The sequence below is a fragment of the Tasmannia lanceolata genome, unplaced genomic scaffold, assembly GCF_043159265.1.
Source record: "Tasmannia lanceolata isolate RefF3 unplaced genomic scaffold, GAP_Taslan_0.1 ptg000008l, whole genome shotgun sequence".
Lineage (NCBI taxonomy): Eukaryota > Viridiplantae > Streptophyta > Magnoliopsida > Canellales > Winteraceae > Tasmannia > Tasmannia lanceolata.
The window spans coordinates 8,268,785-8,291,982 of record NW_027518685.1 but is presented as its reverse complement, the minus strand read 5'-3'; the positions used below and the strand labels follow the sequence as shown (position 1 = coordinate 8,291,982).

At 38.1% G+C, this 23,198-nt stretch overlaps 3 protein-coding genes across 5 annotated transcripts in view; 2 read left to right on the top strand and 1 right to left on the bottom strand.

Annotated features, from left to right (window-relative positions):
• LOC143884221 (Homeodomain-like transcriptional regulator) overlaps positions 1-4,990 on the top strand; it is a 34,941-nt gene extending 29,951 nt beyond the window's left edge. For both annotated transcript variants that reach the window (XM_077387668.1, XM_077387667.1), the window contains exon 18: positions 4,353-4,990. In XM_077387668.1, coding sequence (XP_077243783.1) covers positions 4,353-4,375 — 23 coding nt within the window. In that variant the 3' untranslated portion in view covers positions 4,376-4,990. The remainder of the gene's footprint in view (positions 1-4,352) is intronic.
• A 4,606-nt stretch (positions 4,991-9,596) lies between these two features.
• INT2 (inositol transporter 2) lies at positions 9,597-14,484 on the top strand. The gene is made up of 6 exons (XM_077387664.1): positions 9,597-9,956; positions 10,873-10,943; positions 11,644-11,979; positions 12,096-12,203; positions 12,730-13,326; positions 13,817-14,484. Exons 1-6 carry the CDS (start codon positions 9,821-9,823, stop codon positions 14,297-14,299), a joined length of 1,731 nt encoding a protein of 576 aa, XP_077243779.1. The 5' UTR covers positions 9,597-9,820; the 3' UTR covers positions 14,300-14,484.
• A 466-nt stretch (positions 14,485-14,950) lies between these two features.
• On the bottom strand, positions 14,951-23,198 carry LOC143884220 (large ribosomal subunit protein uL14mz-like). Of its 2 annotated transcripts, none has more exons than XM_077387666.1 (5): positions 23,050-23,198; positions 22,885-22,960; positions 18,384-18,514; positions 16,495-16,598; positions 14,951-15,539 (listed from the first exon to the last, which is right to left on the bottom strand). In XM_077387666.1, the coding sequence occupies exons 3-5, from the start codon at positions 18,415-18,417 to the stop codon at positions 15,168-15,170; spliced, it is 510 nt and encodes a 169-aa protein (XP_077243781.1). In that variant the 5' UTR covers positions 18,418-18,514; positions 22,885-22,960; positions 23,050-23,198; the 3' UTR covers positions 14,951-15,167. The 2 variants fall into 2 exon arrangements, with proteins under 2 accessions (XP_077243781.1, XP_077243780.1); XM_077387665.1 differs by having other exon boundaries at positions 14,951-15,542; positions 23,050-23,197.

The window sequence follows — 23,198 nt, the reverse complement described above, 5'->3', positions numbered from 1 at the left end:
AGAATCCAAACATAAGAGGTAAGAGTAGTTATGAAAAATATGAAACTAGGTAAGGCTAGGGGGCCTGACGATATTCCTATTGAGACTTGGAGATGCTTGGGTGATGTCGGTTTGGTTTGGTTAACTAGATTATTTAACAATATTTTGAAGACTAAGAAGATGCTTGATGAGTGGAGGAAGAGTACATTAGTACCTATTTATAAGAATAAAGGAGATATTCAGGTTGCACCAATTACCGGGGAATTAAGCTAATGAGTCACACCGTGAAGCTTTGGGAGAGGGTAATTGAGCATAGACTAAGAACAAAGACTAAGGTGTCTTATAATTAGTTTGGCTTCATGCCCGGACGATCGATTATGAAAGCTGAGAGATTTAGAGAAAATAAAAAAGACCTTCATATGGTTTTCATTGATTGGGAACAAGCGTATGATCGGGTTCCCAGGAGTGTTATGCTGTGGGTCCTTAAAAGGAAAAAAAGTGCCTACTAAATATGTTGATGTGATTAAGGATATGTACGATGGAGTAGTAACTAGTGTCAGAATCACGGATGGCACGTCTAGTGAGTTTCCAAGTACAATAGTACTGCACCAAGGATCAACTCTAAGCCCTTATCTTTTTACGCTAGTTATGGATGAGCTTAGAGAGGGTATCCAGGATGAGGTGCCGTGGTGTATGTTATTTGCAGATAACATAGTATTAATCAACGAAACCAAAGCAGGAGTAAATGCTAAGTTAGAGTTATGGAGAATTACTTTGGAATCCAAAGGTTTTAGACTGAGTAGGACTAAGACAGAGTATATAGAGTGCAACTTTAGTAAGGTAAGGAGGTGGGACGAGGATGTAGTAAATATGACTGGACAGGGGGTACCTAAGAGGGATATCTTTCGCTATCTTGGTTCAATTCTATATAAGGAAAGAGAGATTGAAGAGGATGTTAACCATAGAATAAGAGCAGGTTGGTTGAAGTGGAAGCTTGCCTCAGGAGTTCTGTGTGACCGTAAAATCCCTACCAAGTTGAAGGGAAAATTTTATAAGACAGATGTGAGGCTAGCCATGTTGTACGGCTCTGAATGTTGGGCCACCTAGAAGCAGCATGTGCATAAGATTAGTGTAGCGGAGATGCGATTGCTCAAATGGATGTGCGGCCACACAAGGTTAGATAGAATTTAAAATGAAGACATTCGTAAAAAGGTGGGGGTGGCACCAATTGAGGAGATGGTTTGGACATATCCAACGTAGGCCTTTGGATGCTCCAGTGAGAAGAGACGACTCTTGCCAAATTGATGGAGTAAAAAGAGGTAGGGGCAGACTGAAAACAACTTGGGGAGAAACAGTGAGGAAAGACTTGATAGCTAGGAACATAACAGAGAACATGACCTTGGATAGGATAGAATGGAAGAAAATGATTCATGTAGAAGATCTCAACTAGAGCCAGGATTAGACCCGGGTAGATTCCTTTCACCTTCATGAAATTTTTCTAAAGGATTCATGTAGCCGACCCCAGCTAGTTTGGGACAAAGGCTTTGTTTAGTTGAGTCTCTCAATCCTAAACACCTACCCCAGTCCCTGAGCTCCCTACCAGCAAAACTATAAACCAAAAATCCATATTCATTCAACTACCCAACAGTCCTGCAACATTTAGGAGAACCCCAAATTATCATTCCCTTCTCGATCTTCCCAGGGATTCATGAACAGTCCCAGACCAGACCTAGAGCTATAGTCCCTAACTGTCAACCTAATACACCAAACCCATTCCCCATCCCATCAGCCATCACAACCAGTTCCTTTGACTGGCCCTGCAAACTTTCTTTCCAGTCGCACCTCACAGTATAACCATCCTATTTAAACAGTCCCAGCAGTCCACCAAAGTTGTCTCAACAGGTCATTCTATTTATTATTCCAGCAGTCTTTTCTATTAATCCTGTTAAAGTATAAAAGATAAATAACGCCTTTCTCCAACAGCCTAAGCTTTTGGAGAAGTTGGTAAGTTAACATGGTATCAGAGCCAAAGGTCTCGAGTTCAAACCTCCCGGATAGCAAAAATCCACATGTGCCACGTGTTTGCCAAGTGGGCCACACGTGCGGGGGATTGTTAAAGTATAAAAGATAAATAACGCCCTTCTCCAACAGCTCAAGCTTTTGGAGAAGTTGGTAAGTTAACAAATTCCACCACTCATTCCTATTAATTCGACTGTCAATCTCACCAATTCCCTAAGGGACCGTTTGAATACGCAGATTTTAGAATCTTGGATTTCCTCAAAATCATGGATGGGAGACAAGAGAAGGAGACCGTCCGTCGTTTTCTAATTTCTGGCCCTTCTTTCTGTTGAGCGAGAGTAGGAGATCGTCCTGTGTTTCTAGGTTTTAGAAATCTCAGGATGGGGGAGAGATTTCTAAAACCTGGATTTCTTAAAATCCAAGATAATGGATTGTAAAATCCAGAATTTTACACCGCTTTCAAGCTAAAACCTAGATTCTAAAATCCAGGTATCCAAACAGCCCCTAACCCTCCAGTCCCCTACCTCTTTGCTAGACCCCCAAACCTTAGTATTTACATTCTATATTTACTGCTACGATTTAAGTCGGCAGACTTGAGCATATCTTCTCTAATCAGCATGGTTTTAAATTTCCACCGAAACCGACATGAAATGACCGAAATGTTTTCGTTTACATCCCCACCGAAACTGAAACTGAAACAGCCAAAATATCGAAACCGACATGAAATGACCGAAATGTTTTCGTTTACATCCCCACTGAAACTGAAACAGCCGAAATGCATAAAACAAAACAAACCAAAAATAGTAAGTGTACTAGTGGAATACTATATCAGTATGTATTACATAATATATGTATATAAATTGCTTGTAAAATTTGGTGTATGTATTATGTATAAATATTTATATGAATTACATGTGAAATTGGTATGCACTAAATTATCAGATATGCGTGAGTGCATGTCACTAGTTGTTTGATGTTTTTGAACCATTATGGATGGTCCTCTTGCTTATGTGATGGTTAATAAGCGTGTATTTGTGCTTAGTCTAGCATTTTATGATGTTTTATCTTTAAATTCTATCATTTACATATATATGTTTCTATGATGTTATAGGATTTCCACCAAAATTTCCCAACTGAAACGGAAGTGTTTCCATTTCCTTGGCGACCAAAACTGAAACCGAAACTAAAATTTAAAACCTTGGTAATCAGTCATACATCATAAAGACTGCCCTCCTATAATTTATTAATCTGTATAATTGTCCTGTATTAGGTCCTTTACTAATATGTGTGTAACATAGACGTCAAGTTCTCAACACAAGGTATGACACATCACAACAATTGAAATCCGAAAACACTGATATATGTGTACTTCTTTATGGTAATCTTGGAAGTTGTATTATTATGCAAATATTAAATGAGAAAGCACAAGGCTGGATATAGTTACCGGAAACTTCCAGGTTGGATAGGAAGCTCGCTTCGCCAGAAACTCGCTTCGGAAGCTAATTTCTTCTCACTTCCCAAATTTAGGGGAAGCACGCTTCCCAGACGCTTCATACATGTTTCTTCTTAATTAATAGTATGCTTCTTGTAAGGTGATTATTTCTTTCAGAAAGAATAGTTTCCCCTCTTGATAATGCTGAAGGTGAGTAGAGTGCATTTAAAACTTGAAAAGTCATCTTTAGTTTCAAATGAAATTATGTGGATCCTTTTCCCAAAGCTTGACATTGAATATACATGAATAAAACATGTGAAATTGTAAATTTTCTAAAACTTGTAATTCTAATTAGTTGCGAAGTCTTCTTTTCTACTTGTAATCCCTTACCTATATGAACCCTTCCTCCCTAACCTGCGGCAATCCTACTTTTTTTATCTACTTATTCCAATGAGGCTTCTTACATGCTTCACATTGACTTTTAATGATGCTTCCCACACATTTTCTCTTTGCTTGACTTAGAGCTTTTCGCTTCCCGCATTCTTTTTTCTAAATCCCTCACTTTCCGCTTTCGCTTTCCACATTGCTTCTCGCACTCGCTTCCCACTCTTGCCATTTTGGGTTGGAAACATGTATCATCTAAATAATTAGGGTTACATGAAATAAAAGCAACAAACCAGAAAAAAGAGTTTGTGTTTTTTGCTCCCACGTATTCAGCACTGAAAATAAGGGCATTATTATGCTGAAAAAGTGTTTTCCCTCCCCTCTTTCAATGGTTGCACTCTATTTCTTTCAGCTCGACCCAACATAAGCAATAGCATTTCACTGCATTATTGGCTGTCCTACTGCAATTTAAGTGTTTTCATCAGGTATTTGATTTTTTGCCACTTTTATTGACATCGCAACTTCTGTTGCTCTTCAGGCAGGATTACTTCAAATCGATAGTCTTCATCTGGAGATCAATTGGATAAGGATTTTTTTGTTTGTTTTGTATAGCTGAGGTCAGGGGTGGGAAACCACCTATCAATCTGTTATCAGATGGGCATAGCCATTCCAAGGTCTTTCAATGTTGTTGATTTTTTATCAGGAGGTTAGTTATCGAGCAAAAGACTGCAAGCTATGTTGGCCCGGAATCAAAGCAACTATCTCTGTTTTTTTCTCAGGCCCCAATGGAGTAAGTGTTTTGTACCCTGTACAATAGAGTTCTTCGGGGATGTTCCAATTTTGATGGCTTTGGTAAAGCCTCTGGTACGAATCGTATCACCTCGGCTTCCCTTTTCAGATTTCCCAGCTCACATTTCCATTTACTGTTACAATGTTGACGAACTTATAGGTATAGATGGCAGAGGAATGTTTGTACTCATGGTTCATGTGAAACTTGAACCTCTTCTTCTTTTGTTTCCATTTGATGTGATTATGTAAGTAGCAATAATCTTGTAACTTTGGTTGGTTCAAATGGAAATCTTCAGGAATATTGAATATCAGTTTTTCAGATGCTTTATTTTATACTAAAATTAATGAAATATTGCTTGTGACAACAAGCAATTGGTATTATGGTCTCGTAGATGAGATTGTCTCTTAGTTTTGATAATATTGTTTTAATTCATGATATAAAATGAATGACATGTTTCTTGATTTTATACTAAAGAGTCGTAGATACTTCGTCTTTTATACATAGTATTTGCAAGGACGATTGTATATCTTCTTTGGTTCTAGTTACAGAATAACAAAAACCCTTCTGTGCTTTAGCTATGAAGCCTATGATAGAACTCTAAGGATTATTGTTGCTTACCAGTGTGCATTAATCTTTTGAGAATCACCTTGTTGCTTTATTGAGGCTGATCAATCATAACCCTTCTGTATAACATATATTATATTTTGATAAAAAAAAAAGAACAAAAAAAAGGGAAATGATATCTGTGCCAAGGTGTTCCGATAAACAAGCGCTCCACTTGTTTGTCGTGTAGTATTTAAAGGGATTTCAGAGGGTATTATGGTTCTCGAAAAGTCTTTAAACCCTTTAAATACCACACGACAAACAATGGAGCGCATGTTTATTGAAACACTCGGCGCAGATATCATTTCCAAAAAAAAAAAAAAAAGGTCTTAGGATGCTCTAATCAATTTAAGAAATGCAGTTCTTAAAGGAAGATCAGCTAAAGTAGAAATGCTGTTACTTTTCCAAAAAAAAAAAAAAAAAAGTAGAAATGCTTTTTGATTTGACAGCTTATATCATGTGGCTCTGATTAGTGCCTGTACCTGTGTATAATCTGATAAAGAGACCAAGATACTTGGACTGGTATCAGAAAGTGCACTTTATTTCTTATGTGGGTCTCAGTGTCATGATCCAAAATAGAAAGCAGAACCACCCAGCAAAAGAAAAGTTGAGATAAGTGTTCATTGAATTCAAAAAGTATTCCGAGTGTAGGTTTGAATCAAATTGCTCTTAAAGTCCAAGAAACTTAAACATCATCAAAGATTCAAAGTATAGAGAGGAATACGGGTGTGATTCTCTTTGAAAAATCAAAGATGATTGGTAGAACTTTTTCACTTTCTTTTTGCATGTGTTTGTTCACGTCTTTGAAGTTTAGAACCTGAGTAGAAATTTTGAATTTGGCAAAGCTCGCATGTTGCGACATATATTAAGGGGAAGTACGGTGTAAACCGTTTTTTTTTTTCTTTGGCTCTTGCTTCATGCTGTCAACGACTCTGATCTAGTCCGAGTGACACTCGGATGTGAGATCTGGATCGTTCAACTGGTGAACTCTCATGGTGGGGCACATAACTATATAGTACACTCCCTTAATTATTATAAACATCCCCATGGCAGAACTTTTCACTCGAGAGAATACGTGGTTTTGTGACTAAACTTTTGAGAAAATATAGAGCCAACGCTTAAAAAATGTAATGTATTTAATCTATAAACAAATTTACATGTATATGGCATTTAATAATATCTATTGAGAAGTTTACATGTATAATATATTTAAGGACCATGGCAGAAAGGCATTTCACGGCTGGCTGTTGCATGTGAGAGCAGCCACAGAGGCTCACTTTTCAGCAGATTTTGTCTTATTCATTTATTCATATGAGGCGGCTATTATTATATGAGATTTGCTAGGGACTCACTTTTCAGCAGATTTTGTCTTATTCATTTATTCATCTGTGGCAGCTATTTTTATATGGAATTTGCTAGGGACCAGACCCATTGCATCTGAGGTGGCTCCTCTCACATGCAACAGCCAGCCGAGAAATGCCTTTCTGCGATGATCCCTAGCAAATCCCATATATTTAATAACTGCAAAGAGATTAGAATCAAATCACATGGCTTGTGTGGTCCTCGAGCAGCATTGGTTCTTCCGATCACTACCGATGGGTACCGCAAAGCTATTTCTCCTTAACATCTCAGCGTATCTTTAACCTTTGCGGCATTGATCAAATGTTCATTTATAATTTGTAGGCTCACTATCGCCCCTCTGTTACAGCCTGCGCCCCGAAAGCTCGCACAAGTTGAGCCTCGCTGCCCGCAGCTCAAACTCCGCATCCTGATCCAGATCCAGCTACGGACTTACTAGAGCTACTACGCATCCTAGAATTGGGGAAGGCGTCTAGACAAGGTCTACATTTGGAAGTATATGAAGAATGGAATTATAGTGGCCCACAAAATGGACGATTTTGATCGCTACCCCACCACATGGTATACAGTTTAATTGCCTAGAAGAAGGATAACCCGAGCTATCGCTACAAGAATCTCTCAGAAAAGTAAGTAGAAATGAAAAAAATAGGAAAGTTATATGTACTAGATGAAAGGTATTGGGAACTAACAACTCGAAAGAGGTTACCACAACTACCATTGATCCCATTAAGACACAAGTAAGGAATTCCGCTTTATTCTACCGGATCAAATGAAACAAAACTGAAAACGACAGAATTTTGATCTGTTTTGGCATTCTAACTTTTCTGATCTGTTTTTAATTTTATGATTTTTTAGCTATTGTGATTATTTAGCTAGTAACATAACAGAGAACATGACCTTAGATAGGATAGAATGGAAGGAAATGATCCATGTAGACGAACCCAACTAGTCAATTTGAGCCGGGCAGATCCTTTCACCTTCTTCATGAAAATTTTCTACAGGATTCATTAGCCGACCCAACTAGCTTAGGACAAAGGCTTAGTTTAGCTGAGCAGAGCTGAGTTGTGATTATTTAGCTAGGGATATTTGATATCTTTTAACATTTTCAAACGAATAATAGGAATGGAGTGCGTCTGAGGGAAAACAAAAATAAACACCTTTACGCTGGTCCTCCTAAATGAAACCAGAACCAGCTGTAAGCCATGTGATTCACTGATTTGTCCCAAGCTATGTGGAGCCCACTTTTTAAGGTGCTGCTGCTGGATCAACTATCAAGGGTGGTACCGCCTACACTGATCTTCATGTGCATCCACCATATAATTTCTCTCTATTTACAAAAAATATCACTAGTCGTTTTCATTTTATGCTACTTTTTACAGGCATGCTAAATTGAAGGGCACCCTTCGAAAAACCCAGCCTCGAGAGCACTCCCATTGGATCAATCTTATCTATAAAAGACAATGAAAAATGTTAAAATAAAGCAAATTGATTTGGAATAGCATCACTAAAGTGCATTTATAATAACACTGAAACATGAGTAAAAGAATAATAAATGTAATTTGGTGATGTGGATCTAATGGGGAGCCCTTGCTGCTGAATTTTACAAGGGCACCCTTCAGTTTAGCATTCCTCTTTTTTCAATTCACAAAAACCTACAACAGACACGCCAATCATACACTTGTAACCTACAACAGCCAATCCAATCATACACATGTTGAGTAAAGTATGGAGTGCCGTTATCAAAACAAGCGGGAGCAACATTTAACCAGATGCTTAATGTGAATCTTTAAAGGTGACGGGTACCTCTGAGGTGGGACCAACAGGATGAACGGTCTTGATCATTATGGCATCATATGAGTATCCATATCGCCTAGCTTCTCACTGTTACCTATATAGCTACATCTCCCCCAAAATAAAATAAAGGAAATGTTTTCAGCACTACTGTATTTTGATGAGGGCACTCCTCACTTTATTAAAAGTACGGTATGGCCGGCACCATAGGATGATCCAAACCGTCCATTAGATGGGCCACAGCCTAAATAGGTTATGCCCCAAAAATCATTTGCATAGGTTGATCCTAACCCTCCGATATACTGAGGTTTAGGATCAACCCTCTAACATTCAGATCGGAGGGTTATGATCAACCTATGAAAGTGATTTTTGGGGCACAACCTATTTAGGCTGTGGCACATCTAATGGACGGTTTGGATCATCCTATGGTGCCGGCCATACCGTACTTTTAATAAAGTGAGGAGTCCCTCATCAAAATACAGTAGTGGATAACATTTCCCTAAAATAAATATGAATTTTTTTTCCGAGATAGCTTTGTTAATGTCATTTTCTAAAACCAACACTTTTCTAACATTGAGGGAATTTTTTATGGGAAATGTTATCAGCCCTACTATTTTGATGAGGGCTCTCCTCACTTTATTAAAAGTACGGTATTGCCCTTGCCATAGGATGATCCAAACCGTCCATTAGATGGGCCACAGGCTAAAAAGGTTGTGTCTCAAAAATCATTTTCATAGGTTGATCCTAACCCTCCGATCTGAATGTTAGGGGGTTGATCCTAACCCTCTATAGATCGGAGGGTTAGGATCAACCTACGGAAATAATTTTTGGGCACAACCTACTTAGACTGTAGCCCATCTAATGGACGGTTTGGATCATCCGTACTTTTAATAAAGTGAGGACCTCAACAAATACAGTAATGCTGATAACATTTCCCCTTTTTTAATTGGCTATTCTTTTGGGACCCACTTCATGCTTATCTCTTCTGCAAAAGGGAAGTGATGTATTTGTCCCATTTTTTACTTGGGACAACCCCCTCTAGTGTATTTGTGAGAACTCTTTTACACTAGAATGGGCTGTTCAATGTAAAAAAAGGGGATGAATATATTATCTTGGATGTAAAATGGCTTAATATAATAACTGAGCGACAAAGGTGACTGACTTGCTGACTTGCTGACTTGCTGACTGTTGACTTAATTTCGTCCTTAAATAACACACTCTCATCTCCCTCTCTCTCTCTCTGCTTCAAGCCCTCTATTTGTCTGTCTTTCCTGGCTTCTTCTTCCATTACTGAAATAAATGCCGTCTTTTCTTTTATTTTCTTTACTCTTTAGTTTGGAAAATCTTCCTTCTTTCTTTTCTCTGTTTTCTTAGGCTTTGATATTTGTCAAAGATATGGAGATTGAGTGAAAGAGCTCAGTTTTATTCTTATTTTCTCTCTATTTCTTATAAACTGTCAAAATATGGAAGGTGGAATTCATCCAGGAACTGATGCTTCTGCTTTCAGAGACTGCATCTCTCTTGCATGGAGAAATCCATATGTTCTTCGCCTCGCATTCTCCGCTGGAATAGGTGGTTTGCTCTTTGGTTATGACACAGGTATTTTTTTTCTTCTTCTGAGGTTCCTATGTTTCATGTCTCAGTTTTGATGTGGTGGGTTTATGCTTTCTATCTCCAACTTAATCCTTTTCCTTCTTTTTTAATTCTAATTTCTGGGTTTTTGATGGTTTTTTTTGTAAAAATATTAAAAACCTGAAACTCAATTTGTAAGGGTGGTTAGATTTATGGAAGAATTGGACGGTTTCTAAGCAACAGATTAAATAATTGAATTAGATTTACTGTGTTTGTACTTTGTAGTTTATTCTCTTTCTGATATTGTAAATTTTTTACTTATAGAAGATTTTCTAAATTTTGTTCTTCACTTTCAGTTTTATGTATTTTTTCCTGGGGATAATTACATTTACACCCCCCTCTCGTTTCTGACACATCCACTTCCACCCACAAATACACCCCTTTTTATTTTCTTTACTCTTTAGTTTCAAACGCTTTGGATTCAGGTATGGGCCCACATTATTTGGATGATCCAAAGCGTTCATTTGATGGGTCCTGACATAGTAGGGTGTGCCCAAAAAATCAGCTCCATCGGATCATCCTAATCCTTCAATCTATGGACGAACCTTCAGCTGAGAGGGGGCCTGCCTCAAACAAATTGAAACTACAGGGTGTATTTGTCACGTTTTAAACTATAGGGGTGGAAGTGGATGTGTCGGAAACTAGAGGGGGTGTAAATGTAATTATACCTTTTTCCTAATTATTTTGATACAATGTGAATAACCCATGTCTTATTTTATTGAGAAAAGGGAACTTTCCCAAAACGATTGCTCCTATTTTTTATGCATTAGAATATTGATTTTAAAGACCTTTTTTCTTAAAAAAATCATACTGGTATGTCCTCATGATTCGAACCTAAACAGTAAACTTGGGCTAATGCTTTCAGTAAAATTCGTGTAATTAGGTGTTATTTCTGGGGCCCTTCTGTATATTCGAGATGACTTCCCGTCTGTGGATAGAAGTACATTTTTGCAGGTGAGATTACATCATTATATTAATTTAGGGAAGTGTTATCAGCACAACCTTATTTTGATATTTGCACAAACCCAGCTGTCTTTTCTCCTTTAATTGGCGCCCGATAGCTTTTTGGGAAATGTAACAGCCTTTTGAGAGCTGAACATCGGGGCAAAATCAGTAACCTGGGTTTATGTACTTTGTAATAAAGCCAAGGCTATTTTCGTCTTTTGAAAGCATCTAAATTGGTCATTACATTGCAGCTGACTAGGGAAACCACCACTTTCTGTCTGTGTTCTTTTCTTACTTTTTGCCATATTCCTTTCAATACCCACAATGCCGTTTACAATGACCAAAACACCCCCCTCCCCCAGCACCAAGGAGATTCAATAACCATTGCCACAATTTTTTCAAGAGTTCAACACAGAATACCTCTTCATCTTTTCTATAAAAAAATATCCTCATCAAGTAAATGCATACTGTTGAATACCCCTTTATCTTTTATAGTGACCAACATGATCTCATCAGATAAATGGACTAATTCCTGCCATAACCTTCAATACCCGAAACACCCTTCTCATCCTGCATATTCCTTCTTGGTTCAACCCAAATTCTCTAACCACCATGTTTGCTTGTTTACTTTTCTCACGAATCACACTTTTCTTTTCTCTAACAAAGATTTATCTGTCTCATTCCCTGAAAAAAAAAAAAACAATTAAAGGAGATAATTGTGAGCATGGCGGTTGCTGGGGCGATCATAGGAGCCGCGGTAGGGGGATGGATGAATGATCGGTTCGGGCGAAGAACTTCGATCTTAGTAGCAGACTTCCTCTTCTTTGTTGGCGCCATTGTAATGGCCTCAGCTCCCAGCCCTTCAGTCCTCATCGTGGGCCGAGTTTTCGTTGGCCTGGGTGTTGGAATGGCATCAATGACATCCCCACTCTACATCTCAGAAGCTTCTCCGGCCAAGATCCGAGGCGCACTAGTCAGTACCAATGGCTTCCTCATAACAGGAGGCCAGTTTTTATCTTATCTTATCAACCTGGCCTTCACCAAGGTAAGAACAAAATGATAGTTTTGATGTTAGAAGATAAACTTACATACTACTTTAGGAGGTAACAGTGTAATTTAGATTAGTTTAATTGGTGATTAATTAATGGAGCTTGCTTTCAGGCACCTGGAACATGGAGGTGGATGCTCGGAGTTGCAGGAATTCCAGCTTTGTTGCAGTTTGTACTGATGCTATGTCTTCCTGAATCACCTCGTTGGCTTTACAGAAAGGTTTTCATCTAGACTCTTATTTCAATCTGATTTGTTTCTGCCATAAATTACTTGCATTCTACCAGAAGTCAGAAATGCATACACACCATACTTGTAATATTCAATAGTGTTTTGAAAAAAAAATGCAAAATGTTCAAGGAAAACATTTTATTTCCCCAATTTTTTTCCAAATTTGTTCAATGATTAGGGAATTCTACGAGAATGATATGCAAAAAATTTCAGAATAACATTTCACATTTCAGTTTTCCAATTTTCTTTTTAAATCTCCAAAATTTTCCCAAAAGTAGACTGTTCTTCCCCAATTTTTTCCCAATCCTAGCTTTGTAATAGTTAAACTTAAACAGATAGGACCCAACTGCCATTAAATTTTGAAAATGATAACTTTATTGCCATTAAATTTTGATATCCACCATACACAAAAAATTTCTAAGAATGATTGAATGAAAACCATAAATGACACTATGACAGTACAGTTTCCATAAATTTTGCGATAAACCAGGGCTCTGTTTTAATTTCTGAATTTCAGGGAAGGGAAGAGGAAGCGAAATCCATACTGGTGAAAATCTACCCACCCCATGAAGTTGAAACAGAAATTCAGGCTCTCAGAGACTCGGTCGAAACAGAGGTCAGGGAGGAAGGTTCTTCTGAGAAGATCAACTTAATCAAGCTATTGAAAACCAAGACAGTGAGAAGAGGGCTTATCGCAGGGGTTGGGCTTCAGATTTTTCAGCAGTTTGTGGGTATAAACACTGTCATGTATTACAGTCCAACCATAGTTCAGTTAGCTGGTTTTGCATCAAACCAAACAGCACTTCTACTCTCACTTATAACGTCCGGTCTCAATGCCTTTGGTTCCATTGTCAGCATTTATTTCATAGACAGGACAGGGAGGAAAAAGCTCCTTATTATCAGTTTATCTGGTGTTATAATCTCACTTGGACTTTTATCAGCTGTTTTCCATGAGACTACTTCACATTCTCCGGATGTTAGTAGGTTGGAGACCGCACATTTTTCGGCTCACACTTGCCCAGATTACCAATCAGCTTCTACTTCTTGGGACTGTATGAAATGCTTGAAGGCTTCGTCTCCGAAATGTGGGTTCTGTGCTTCCGGCGCTAATAAGGTGAGAACACAATTTCAACCCCCCAAAAAAAATTAGCAAAAAGAAAAGGGTAAAACATTTCCATTTTTATGGTGATTTTTCTTCTTTTTAAAATGTTTTATGTCAAATAAAGAGATGGGTATTTATTTTCTTCTGTGATTGTGTTTTTTATTTTCTTTATGAGCTTTTTTCTTCGAGTTAAAAGCATCTTATTGATAATTCATCTGAATTCCAAACTCCTTGCTCTTCCATCTTATGAACTTTTTCTTCAAACTTTTTTTTGAATGATTCCAGATTTTCAAGTTATGTAGCCATCATTTCTTGTTTTCATTTTTCTTATCACTTTTTTTTTTTTTTTTAAATGGAATTTTTCCTTATATTTTTCTTTTGGGTATTACCAGGCTTTGGAGTTCCTTCATTGGATTTTTTTTTTTTTTCCTTCTGAGCTGTTCAATTGATCCACAAGGATTTTAGTGTTAGTCGTAATAAACACAATTATCTTTTATCTCAGCTGTTTCCGGGAGCGTGTTTGGTTTCAAATTCGACAGTGAAGGATCTCTGCCAGGGGGAACACAGGCTATGGTACACAAGAGGGTGTCCAAGCAATTATGGTTGGCTAGCATTGATCGGATTAGCATTATACATCATATTCTTTTCTCCAGGGATGGGGACTGTCCCATGGATTGTGAATTCTGAGATCTATCCCTTGAGATTTAGAGGAGTCTGTGGCGGAATAGCTGCCACTGCAAACTGGGTCTCAAACCTAATTGTCGCACAGTCTTTCTTGTCTTTAACAGTGGCAATTGGGACTTCATGGACATTTCTGATTTTTGGGGTAATCTCTGTCGTCGCACTGTTTTTTGTGCTCATTTTCGTACCAGAAACCAAGGGGTTACCGATCGAGGAGGTGGAAAAGATGCTGGAGCAAAGAGCAATACAGTTGAAGTTTTGGAAGAAACGATCAGATAAGCTCCAAAAGAATTCAGATGTATGAACAGGAGACATGTAGTTCCAGAATAATTCAGCTGTATGAGGGTGTCATTGGATGATATGTCAAAGGATTTGTACACTTATATAGAAAACTACTAAAATGATAATAGCGAACAAAAGACAGCGATTGAATTCGCCATATTGTACATTAATATCTAATGTTAGTGAAAAATAAAATATTGCATGGCATTTCTACATAGTAGCAAAAACATCAATACTTAAAATTATCTGCAAATATTAGTGAAAAATACAATATTGCATGCAATTTATACAGAGTAATTCATCAACAGTTCAGATATTTTTTTTTAAATTATCAACAGTTCAAATATGTCATTTTTTATACACAATTTCATTTCATCTCACTTCATTTCAGGAGTTTTTCTATAGATCGGACGGTTGGGATCATACTGTGGAGATGATTTTTGGGGCACAATCTATTTCCCTTGTGGCCCATCAAATGGACGGTTTGGATCATCCTATGGTGTATGCCGTACAGTACTTTTTGATAAATACTGGACTATAGGGGGCTTACACCATATAAAAGCTCTCATTTCAGAAGGTAGAAATAACCATAAGACCATTTCAATAACTTAAGCTCATGGCCATTCCATATTGAGTGAGTTCTATCATTCATGCCTATTTTTGTCAAACATGATTCAAGTTGAATCTAGAGTTGTCATCAATTGCATTCAAATAAAAATGTTGGATTTGAATCCGAAGTTGTACAATTCTAACAATACATGAAAATCTCACCAAAACTTGGTAGTTCCCTTCTCTTTAACAAGACAATAATGTCCAGCATGTGTTAAAAACCACAATTCCTCCCAAAGTGCACTCCACAAAACCACTACCAAAGGCTTAAGATGCATAACTCAAGCAATATGCTCAGCCAAAGTAAGGATTTTCACATGCTTTTTCTTTCTGAGCTCATGGGGTACGGGTCCAAAAACTCGAGTCCCTATTGGCTCCCCTTGCTTGTTGACAAGGACAACTGCATTGTCATCAAACTTGATTTCACTGCCATCACAACGCCCTCGTTGCATGGCAGCACGCACAACAACACCGTAGACCACCTCTCCCTTCTTAACTTTGCCCCGTGGTTGCGCTTCCTTTACAGAGGCTATTATAGTGTCTCCTAATCTTGCTCCCTTCTTCCCCTTCAGAGCTTGAATGCACATGACCCGCTTTGCGCCCGAGTTATCCACAACTTTGAGGTTAGTCCTCATCTGTATAAATGTTCTTTGCTGCTGCAAGGAAAACCTTTACCTGATTTTCATCTCATAGATATGTATAGAGATAGAAAGATAATAGATAAAAGACTGCTTAAAAAAAGTTTATGAACAAACCCATAATTCAGAAAAGATGATCCAATATTAGTGGGGATCAACCAACATCATGAAATGCCAATAGTGGACGCCACAGAGCTCCATTCATCAAAAAAATTGACATGCTGGGTCATTATGATTTACTGTGATTTTTATTTTTTGACAAAGTTTAATTAGGATTGGGTGAGCCCTGTTTTAAAGAGAAACTGAATAGTGTTTTTAGGACAGTAACAGGCAATAAACTCCCTAATTTTATTTCAATTGCTCTGAAATATAAATTAAGTTTTTTTGTGTGTGTTTGTGTGTGTGCGTGTGAACAAAGGTCTTGGTCCTAAAAAATAGATACCTCAAGGGGGAAAAAGGGAAAGACTTGAAGGAAGTGAGTTAAGGTTAGGGTACAAGTTAGGAGAATTCCATGGTTGGTTATGGCCTTATGGGTACAACTTTAGGGATTTATAAGTTTCACACTTTTGACCTTTTATCATGTAACATTAAATGTACTCAAAAATTATAGTTACGATAAATTTTTTAAGAAAAGTACACATAAGTTTTATCTCAAATTTAAAATGAAGGAAAGGATTAAATCCACTTTTTAAATTCCATTTAAAGGAGTATTTAAGTTTTAAATATACTCCTTTAGCAATTAGCATTACCAAAAGAGAAAACACTCCTTAGAAAAAATATAATTCATTCAATAGGAAGCGAGAAGAATTTAGAATTTAGATTCCGAAGCAAGCTTCAACCTACTAGAAATCAGAAACTGCTAATTTACTTAAATAAGTGACAAGCTTGAGAAGCCAAAATTTGAAGTGCTAAGGTTGGCACATAGAGAATGGAATATTGAATACACCAATATAAGAAAACTAAAACAAACCTGAGAATAGAAATTGCAGCAACTCAGCTTTGTAATCATTTCTTGAGAAGCTCTCAGTAAACCTGATGAATTGTTGCCAAGGCTCCCCCACAACGAACGGCCCACTTCATACAAATGCAATAAGATAGAGTCAGTAAATTCCTTAAAATATCATTATCCCATCATGCATGTGTGTCATTTCAATTCCCATGATGATGATGATGATGATAATACTACCAGCAACCAGCACGTAAGAGTGTGGAATCAACATCCAATCACATCCTTTTTTTTATATATAAAACAGGAACTTTATTAAAATCAAAGGGCTGCCGAAGGTTGAGGTGACCCCGAAACAGATAATACAACCAGATCACATTTTATATGTGGGTTTCTACCATCAACCACATCAAGCAGGAGCATGGCTTCAAACACTTCATCATAATTCAAGGAAAGCTGCACCCAGTGCTAGTCCTACATGTTAAATGTTTTCTTGGCCAATGTTTACAGAAAGGAGCAAGGAGTTAGATCACTGAAAGAATGAGCCGCATCATGGAGTTAAAATGAGTGATTAAAGTGTTTTATGAAGTCCTCAAGTCATAGGGGTAGCGAGGTCTTTTATTACTAACATATTCAGTTATTTGAGTTTAAGAGTGTTTAGAATGGGTCCATTCATGCATTACCAAACAGGCTTTCCTATTTGGGAAGTTGGAGTTTTTTTTTTTAATGGTAAGGGAACTTGGAGTTTTTAGAAAGTTAAAGTGAGTTTAAAGCCTTTAGAAAGTCTTAGTGTCTTTTATTTAGATAATGAAAAGGGGTCAAAGGAAGTTACTTTCTAAGTATATTAATCCTCAAAAATTAGATTAGAAAGTGATTAATTTGAAAAGTCTAAGAATAGAAGTTGCTTAGCATGAATAGCTAATTTCTAATTTTCGTGGGATTGTCTCTCTGAACAGTGCACGCTAAGAGCCCCGCAATATATTTTCAAGAAAAATATATTGTAGGCCTCTTAGCCATCTCTTAACCATCTCTTAGCCATATTTGAACATGAAATGAGAATAAAGATTTTGAAGCTTCTGATCTTGCGTAGATGTGACATCCATTGCTCTAAGAGATGAGTGCAATGCTCATGATCTAGCTATTAGTGTGAAGCCGTTTGTGCCAGTGCGATGCCTCAACAGCAGTCAGTGGCACAATGAATAGGTTCTCTCCTGTCCTGGTGGTTTGTGCCCAAACTACAGCTTTTTGGCTGGTCACTGTCTCATATCCATAGAGAAGGACATTAAAAGGAGGATAAGCTTGCAAACCATGGAGAGGAAACTTGAAAATGTGGACTTATGATATGAAACCATATGCAGGATCTGTAATTTCCAGATTTGGTTCCTTATTGACCATACTTTTTTCTTTTTTTTTCATAATATTCAATTTATTTTTATTGGAAACTAGAGATTCCAAAGAACTAAAAAAGAAAGAAAGAATGCTTGACATAGTGACAGTGAAGATCGCTTGACATGGTGAACAGTGGAGATCCAGCAATGGGGAGAAAAGGAAACTAGATACAGCTTTATAAGTCAAGAAAGCACGTTTCCTTTTATCAAAGAAGATGTGGGGCATACAGTATCGATAAAGTAGAAGAACAAATGAACCACATTATCGATATTAGACATCTATAATTGTGGCACTAAACATTAAAAAATTTAAATAGAAAAAGATATGGCAATAGCAAGTAGCAATTACACATGGTGATGAATTATAATTCATTCTTAAGCAAAAAAAAAAAATACACCATTTAGCAACTTATGATAAGATGTAATGTGAGAGAGAGAGAGAGAGAGAGAGAGAGAGAGAGAGAGAGAGAGAGAGAGAGAGAGAGAGAGAGAGAGAGAGAGAGAGAGAGAGAGGATGACAAATACCCGTTGCGCATTTAGAAGGAAAAAATGCAGTCATATCTGCAGGTACAGGCGACAGCAACAGAAAAAAGATCCTGCGTCTCTCCTCTCAAGATGGAATCTGGTGATGGCAGTGTTATATCCACCTATAGCATCTGCAAGAATAGGCATATAGAATATCCACCTATGAACAAATGGTGAAGAAAGAAATACGGCGATATTCTTGAAACTAGGTTTCTTTGAGCGAATATGTAACAAGAAATCAAATGTGACACTTTTACTAGGTTGCACAGCAACACACTGCTGCTTAGTTTTATTGTTCTGGTCTACAAAGCCAGTGTTGACATCAAAGTGGGTATCACCACAATGGCATGTCTCTCTTTTGTTTTGAAACCTTATTTCACAGAGAACAAAACAGGAAAATGCTAATGTCAAATACAATGTTTAGAATGAAAAATTGACCCTATTCCATGCGTATTTGCCTTCAACTTATGAAAATGTTGAAACACCCGAGAAACATCAAAGAAGCAGATCCTATACCTCATAAAAAATATAAAAGAGCAATATTTGCCTTCATATTATGAAAATGTTGAAACACCCAAGAAACATCAAAGAAGCAGATCCCATACCTCATAAAAGGGAATAAAAGAGCAAACAACAGAATATCAGAAACAATTGAGCACAAACCTTGCGTCTACCCATATACCCCAAACCATGCAGTTCATCAGTAGAGTGCCCAATGTGGGAAAAAGAAGTTTTTTTTTTTTTTTAAAGTAACAAATTTATTCATCAGCCAATAAACGGATTACGACTAGGGGACGAGGCATCCCCCTCATGCAATGGCAGCTACGCCGAATCCATTTTGTGAGTGGCATTTATACTCTCATGCCAGCCCAGGGAACTTGAATCCCATGTCCCTTTACAATGTATCCCACCCTATAGATCATCAATATTAAACTCTGTTCTCTCACGATGTGGCATCTCCAAATCCGCAACTTTTCCCAGTATCAAGTTCAACATGCTGACAACCTGAAGAAGCACCCCAAAACTCCGCAGATTCCTTGATCAGCCACTCCCTCCTGGAGTCCGAATTAGAGAGACCAGCACCATCAACTATGGATAGACTTTTCTAAATAACCGGGAGCTACCATTCAGAGATAAAACCAGCACTTGCTTAAGTAGGCTTACAGAACGCAGGCATCCTGAGTTTTGAAAACCCAGTCTGTGCAGTTGACGACTGAGATTTTCCTCAAGTCTAGAGATATTGGACAGCAAAAATCAACTGAGGCTTTAATGTACAATCCGGGCCCAGATGCACTGAGACACTGATTTCCTTGGACTTGAAAAGGACCAAGTGAACAGACAACTGCAGAAGCTTCTTCTGGCAGGGGATTACGTGACTGCTGTAATTCTAGAAGCTACAACCGACCAGCAATGTCCCTGCAGGGGTGCAACTAGGGTCAGGTTGGATCAGGTTGAGGCCAACCCTAGCCCCACCCGAGATAGCATTCCCTCAACCCTAACCCCGACCCAAACAGAGTCTCAGGTTGAGAATGGTCAACCCTAAACCAACCCCTCTAACCGATTTTTTCCAAATCGGGTCGGGTTGGGTTAGGAACACCTACGGCGAAACAAAAAAAATACAAAAAAAAAGAATATAATCCTAAGAAATCATGATAAAATTAGAGGACGGAGGTCGGGTTCGGGTTGGGTTGGGTTGCCCATGGCCTAAACTCAAAGCCAACCCGAAATTAAATTTGGTTGGCTTTTCCCAACCCCTACGCAACCCAACCCGAAGAAATGCCAACCCAACCTGAGCCAAAATCGGGTTGAACTCGTCGGGTTTGGGTTAAGCCCGACCCAAGTTGCACCCCTATGTCCCTGGGCCCGATGTGGGAAACAGAAGTTGAAATGAACAATAAAGCAAATCCAGCAGAGACTAAACCATGTTAGGCATAGCGATCTAAGTCACGTGTATCAGTTCTGTAATCAATGGTACGACACTAAGTTACTTGAGTAAGCAGTGGCCTCATGGGTACAACACATTGTACACTTAAGATTGACATGTGGAATAGAGCAACACAAGTGACACATTTGGAAACTCAGTTACCTGGAGGAAGCCCAAATTAACAACTCATTGAATCTAATGAAACTAACTGAAGCCCAAACTAACAATTCAATGAATCTAATGAAACTAACTGAAGCCCAAACTAACAATTCAATGAATCCAATGAAACTAACCTACCACCGAGCTGGGTCATGCGCATGAGTTTATAATCAATGGAATTATGGAAAAAATATTTCCAGGGAAAAAATCCATAAAAAAATCCAAGGTCTAGTAGAGTAGAGCAATTTTCCTACAAAACAAGGGGAAATTTTCAATTTTGGCCCGTTTGTTTCAACACTTCAAACAAAAGGGGCATAAAAGTTTACAGAGGTAAAAAAATGAACCAGATAATCTTTTTTTTTTTTTGAATGGCAGCAAACTTCATTAAAACGAAGGGGGAATAAAACCAAGATGGTCAATACAAAGGAGGGAAAAGAACAAAGAGAAAAAATACACAGAAAGCGAACAATCCTCCCAAAAAGAGGAGAAAATCTCAAGGAGGAAGGAAATCAAACAGCTCCAGACCCTCCTTCGGAACCCCAGCCCTGGCTAGCTTATCAGCATCCCCATTTACAGATTTCCTAACATGTTGGAATGCTACAGACGAGTCCCCCACTCGATCTTGAATCTCATCAAAGAGCAGAGAAAAACTCCATGGATAAGCATATGAACCCCTAAGACATCGGATAACATTTAAGGAGTCCCTTTCCACCACCACTTTGTCCATGATCTCTCATCTCCAGAAGCTTGATGTCATGATGTACTGCCGCACCTCCACCTCACTGGAGTCTCTATCCCCTATGGGTCCAGAGAACGCCCATTTCACTGACCCCGACTCGCCCCTTAGGACACCACCAATTTCTACCAGTCCCAGATTTCCCAAGTTGGACTCATCGTAGTTGAGCTTTAAGAGGCCTTGAACAAGAGGCTCTCATTTCTGCAAATGTGCCCTTGCTCAAAGCTGAAGCAAATATCTCTCCACCCGTTCCGTAGGTCGAAAGCACACCCAATTCTGACTTAAATAGCCTCAATCTCCCTAGAAGCACACTTGCCTCTTCCTTCGTTGAGACTATGCATATAGGTCACGAATAAGATAATTTCTCCGTTTAAATCCTTGAAAACTACAACAATGCCCATTGGACCTGGGTTGCCAGGGGAGCAAACATCGAAGTTCAACTTAATGCAATACGGAGGGAACATGACCACTGAGCTTTAATTTTATTTTCTTTGAAAATCTTCCTAGAAGAGTTTCTTGCCACTACCTCAACAAAGTTTTAAGTGAGTAGCCTCTGAATTCTTTTCTACCTAAGGCTCAACTGATTAGATCCAATCTTCAACTTAATCTTTAATGTTAATGCACTCAGTAAGATTGATATTTTCCTGAAATGTGTGCTCATTTTTTCCTGTTTTTTTTGGTAGAGAAGCTGGGATCGAACTTGCGACCTCAAGTTTTGAGATACAAAGCCTCAACCATTGAGCTACAGGCCTCAACCATTTTTTCTTTCCAAAGGCCCCACAAAATAGTCAGAGTGATTATCTTCAATATGATCCTGCTCGAGCTTTTAAGATGTTTATATTGCCAAGGTTTCTATGCATCTTTAACTGATTTTGGATGCACCCATGATACCCCAAAACATTTTTAAACCTGTGTCCATACCAATGTTGTGCATTTGCAATGTAAATAAAAATAATTGGTTGATTCTTCTTCCTCTCTACGCCTCACATCTGTTAGCCAGCTGAAGTTTCCTTCTCTTTATCCTGTCCAATATGTTGATCTTACTAATAATAGCAGTCCAAGAGAAGTCTTGTACTTTGGTTTTTAATTAATATATCACAGGTTCTAAACAAAAGGTATGGAAGATGAGAACTTATCTTACCTATGCCTTTTTAAGCTTTGTAGTTGTATTGTATATGTCAAGTGGGTATAATGATGTAGCATCTACCATGTATGCTTCCAATTATAAATTACTTGTGGCAGATTATAAAGTCCTTGTACCAGCTTTCAATTAAGATGAGTAACAACTAACAAGGGCAAAAGAAATAATAATTTCTCAAAAAGGATTTCATTGGGCTACTCTTGGAGGTCGCAAATTTATTGAAACTTGAAGGAATTCCAGTTCATCTTCATCCATGAGAACTCTGATTTTCTATAAATAAGAAGTATGAAAAGAAAAGGTGAGCCCATTAATTGAAGTGAGCTGGCAGGAAAATAAGAAGATGGCAAGAGAAACGAAACCATTAATAATGAAAATTGCTGTCAGAGGACAGTTTATCATAACATGTATACTGTAACAGTGAGAAGATTTGAAGGAATCAGCCTAGGAACAGTTACTAACAAAACAAATAAGGGAAAAAGAAAAAAACAATTGGTCAAATATTCTTCATAGAAAGGGGGGCAAAAGCCATAGCGAGAGATACCTCAATGCGACCGCCGGTGAGAGATCCTTCTTAGAGCCGATCAGTGCCGGAGAGAGAGAGAGAGAGAGTTGCAATCCTGGAATAGGGTTTTTAAATTGAAATCCGGGGATATTGAAATTGCAGCTGACCCTATTCAAGGATAAGAGTTAAGACAGGATAGCAAACCTTATTCTAGGACAAGCTATTCTAAAGAAAGCGTTAAGCGCCCAGGGAGATGATGGGGTAGGTGCTGCCATTCCCTAAACGCCACGTGTACATCAGTCTTCATCCTCATATCATTTTTTCAGTTCCATTTCCTAATTTTTAGGGTTGTT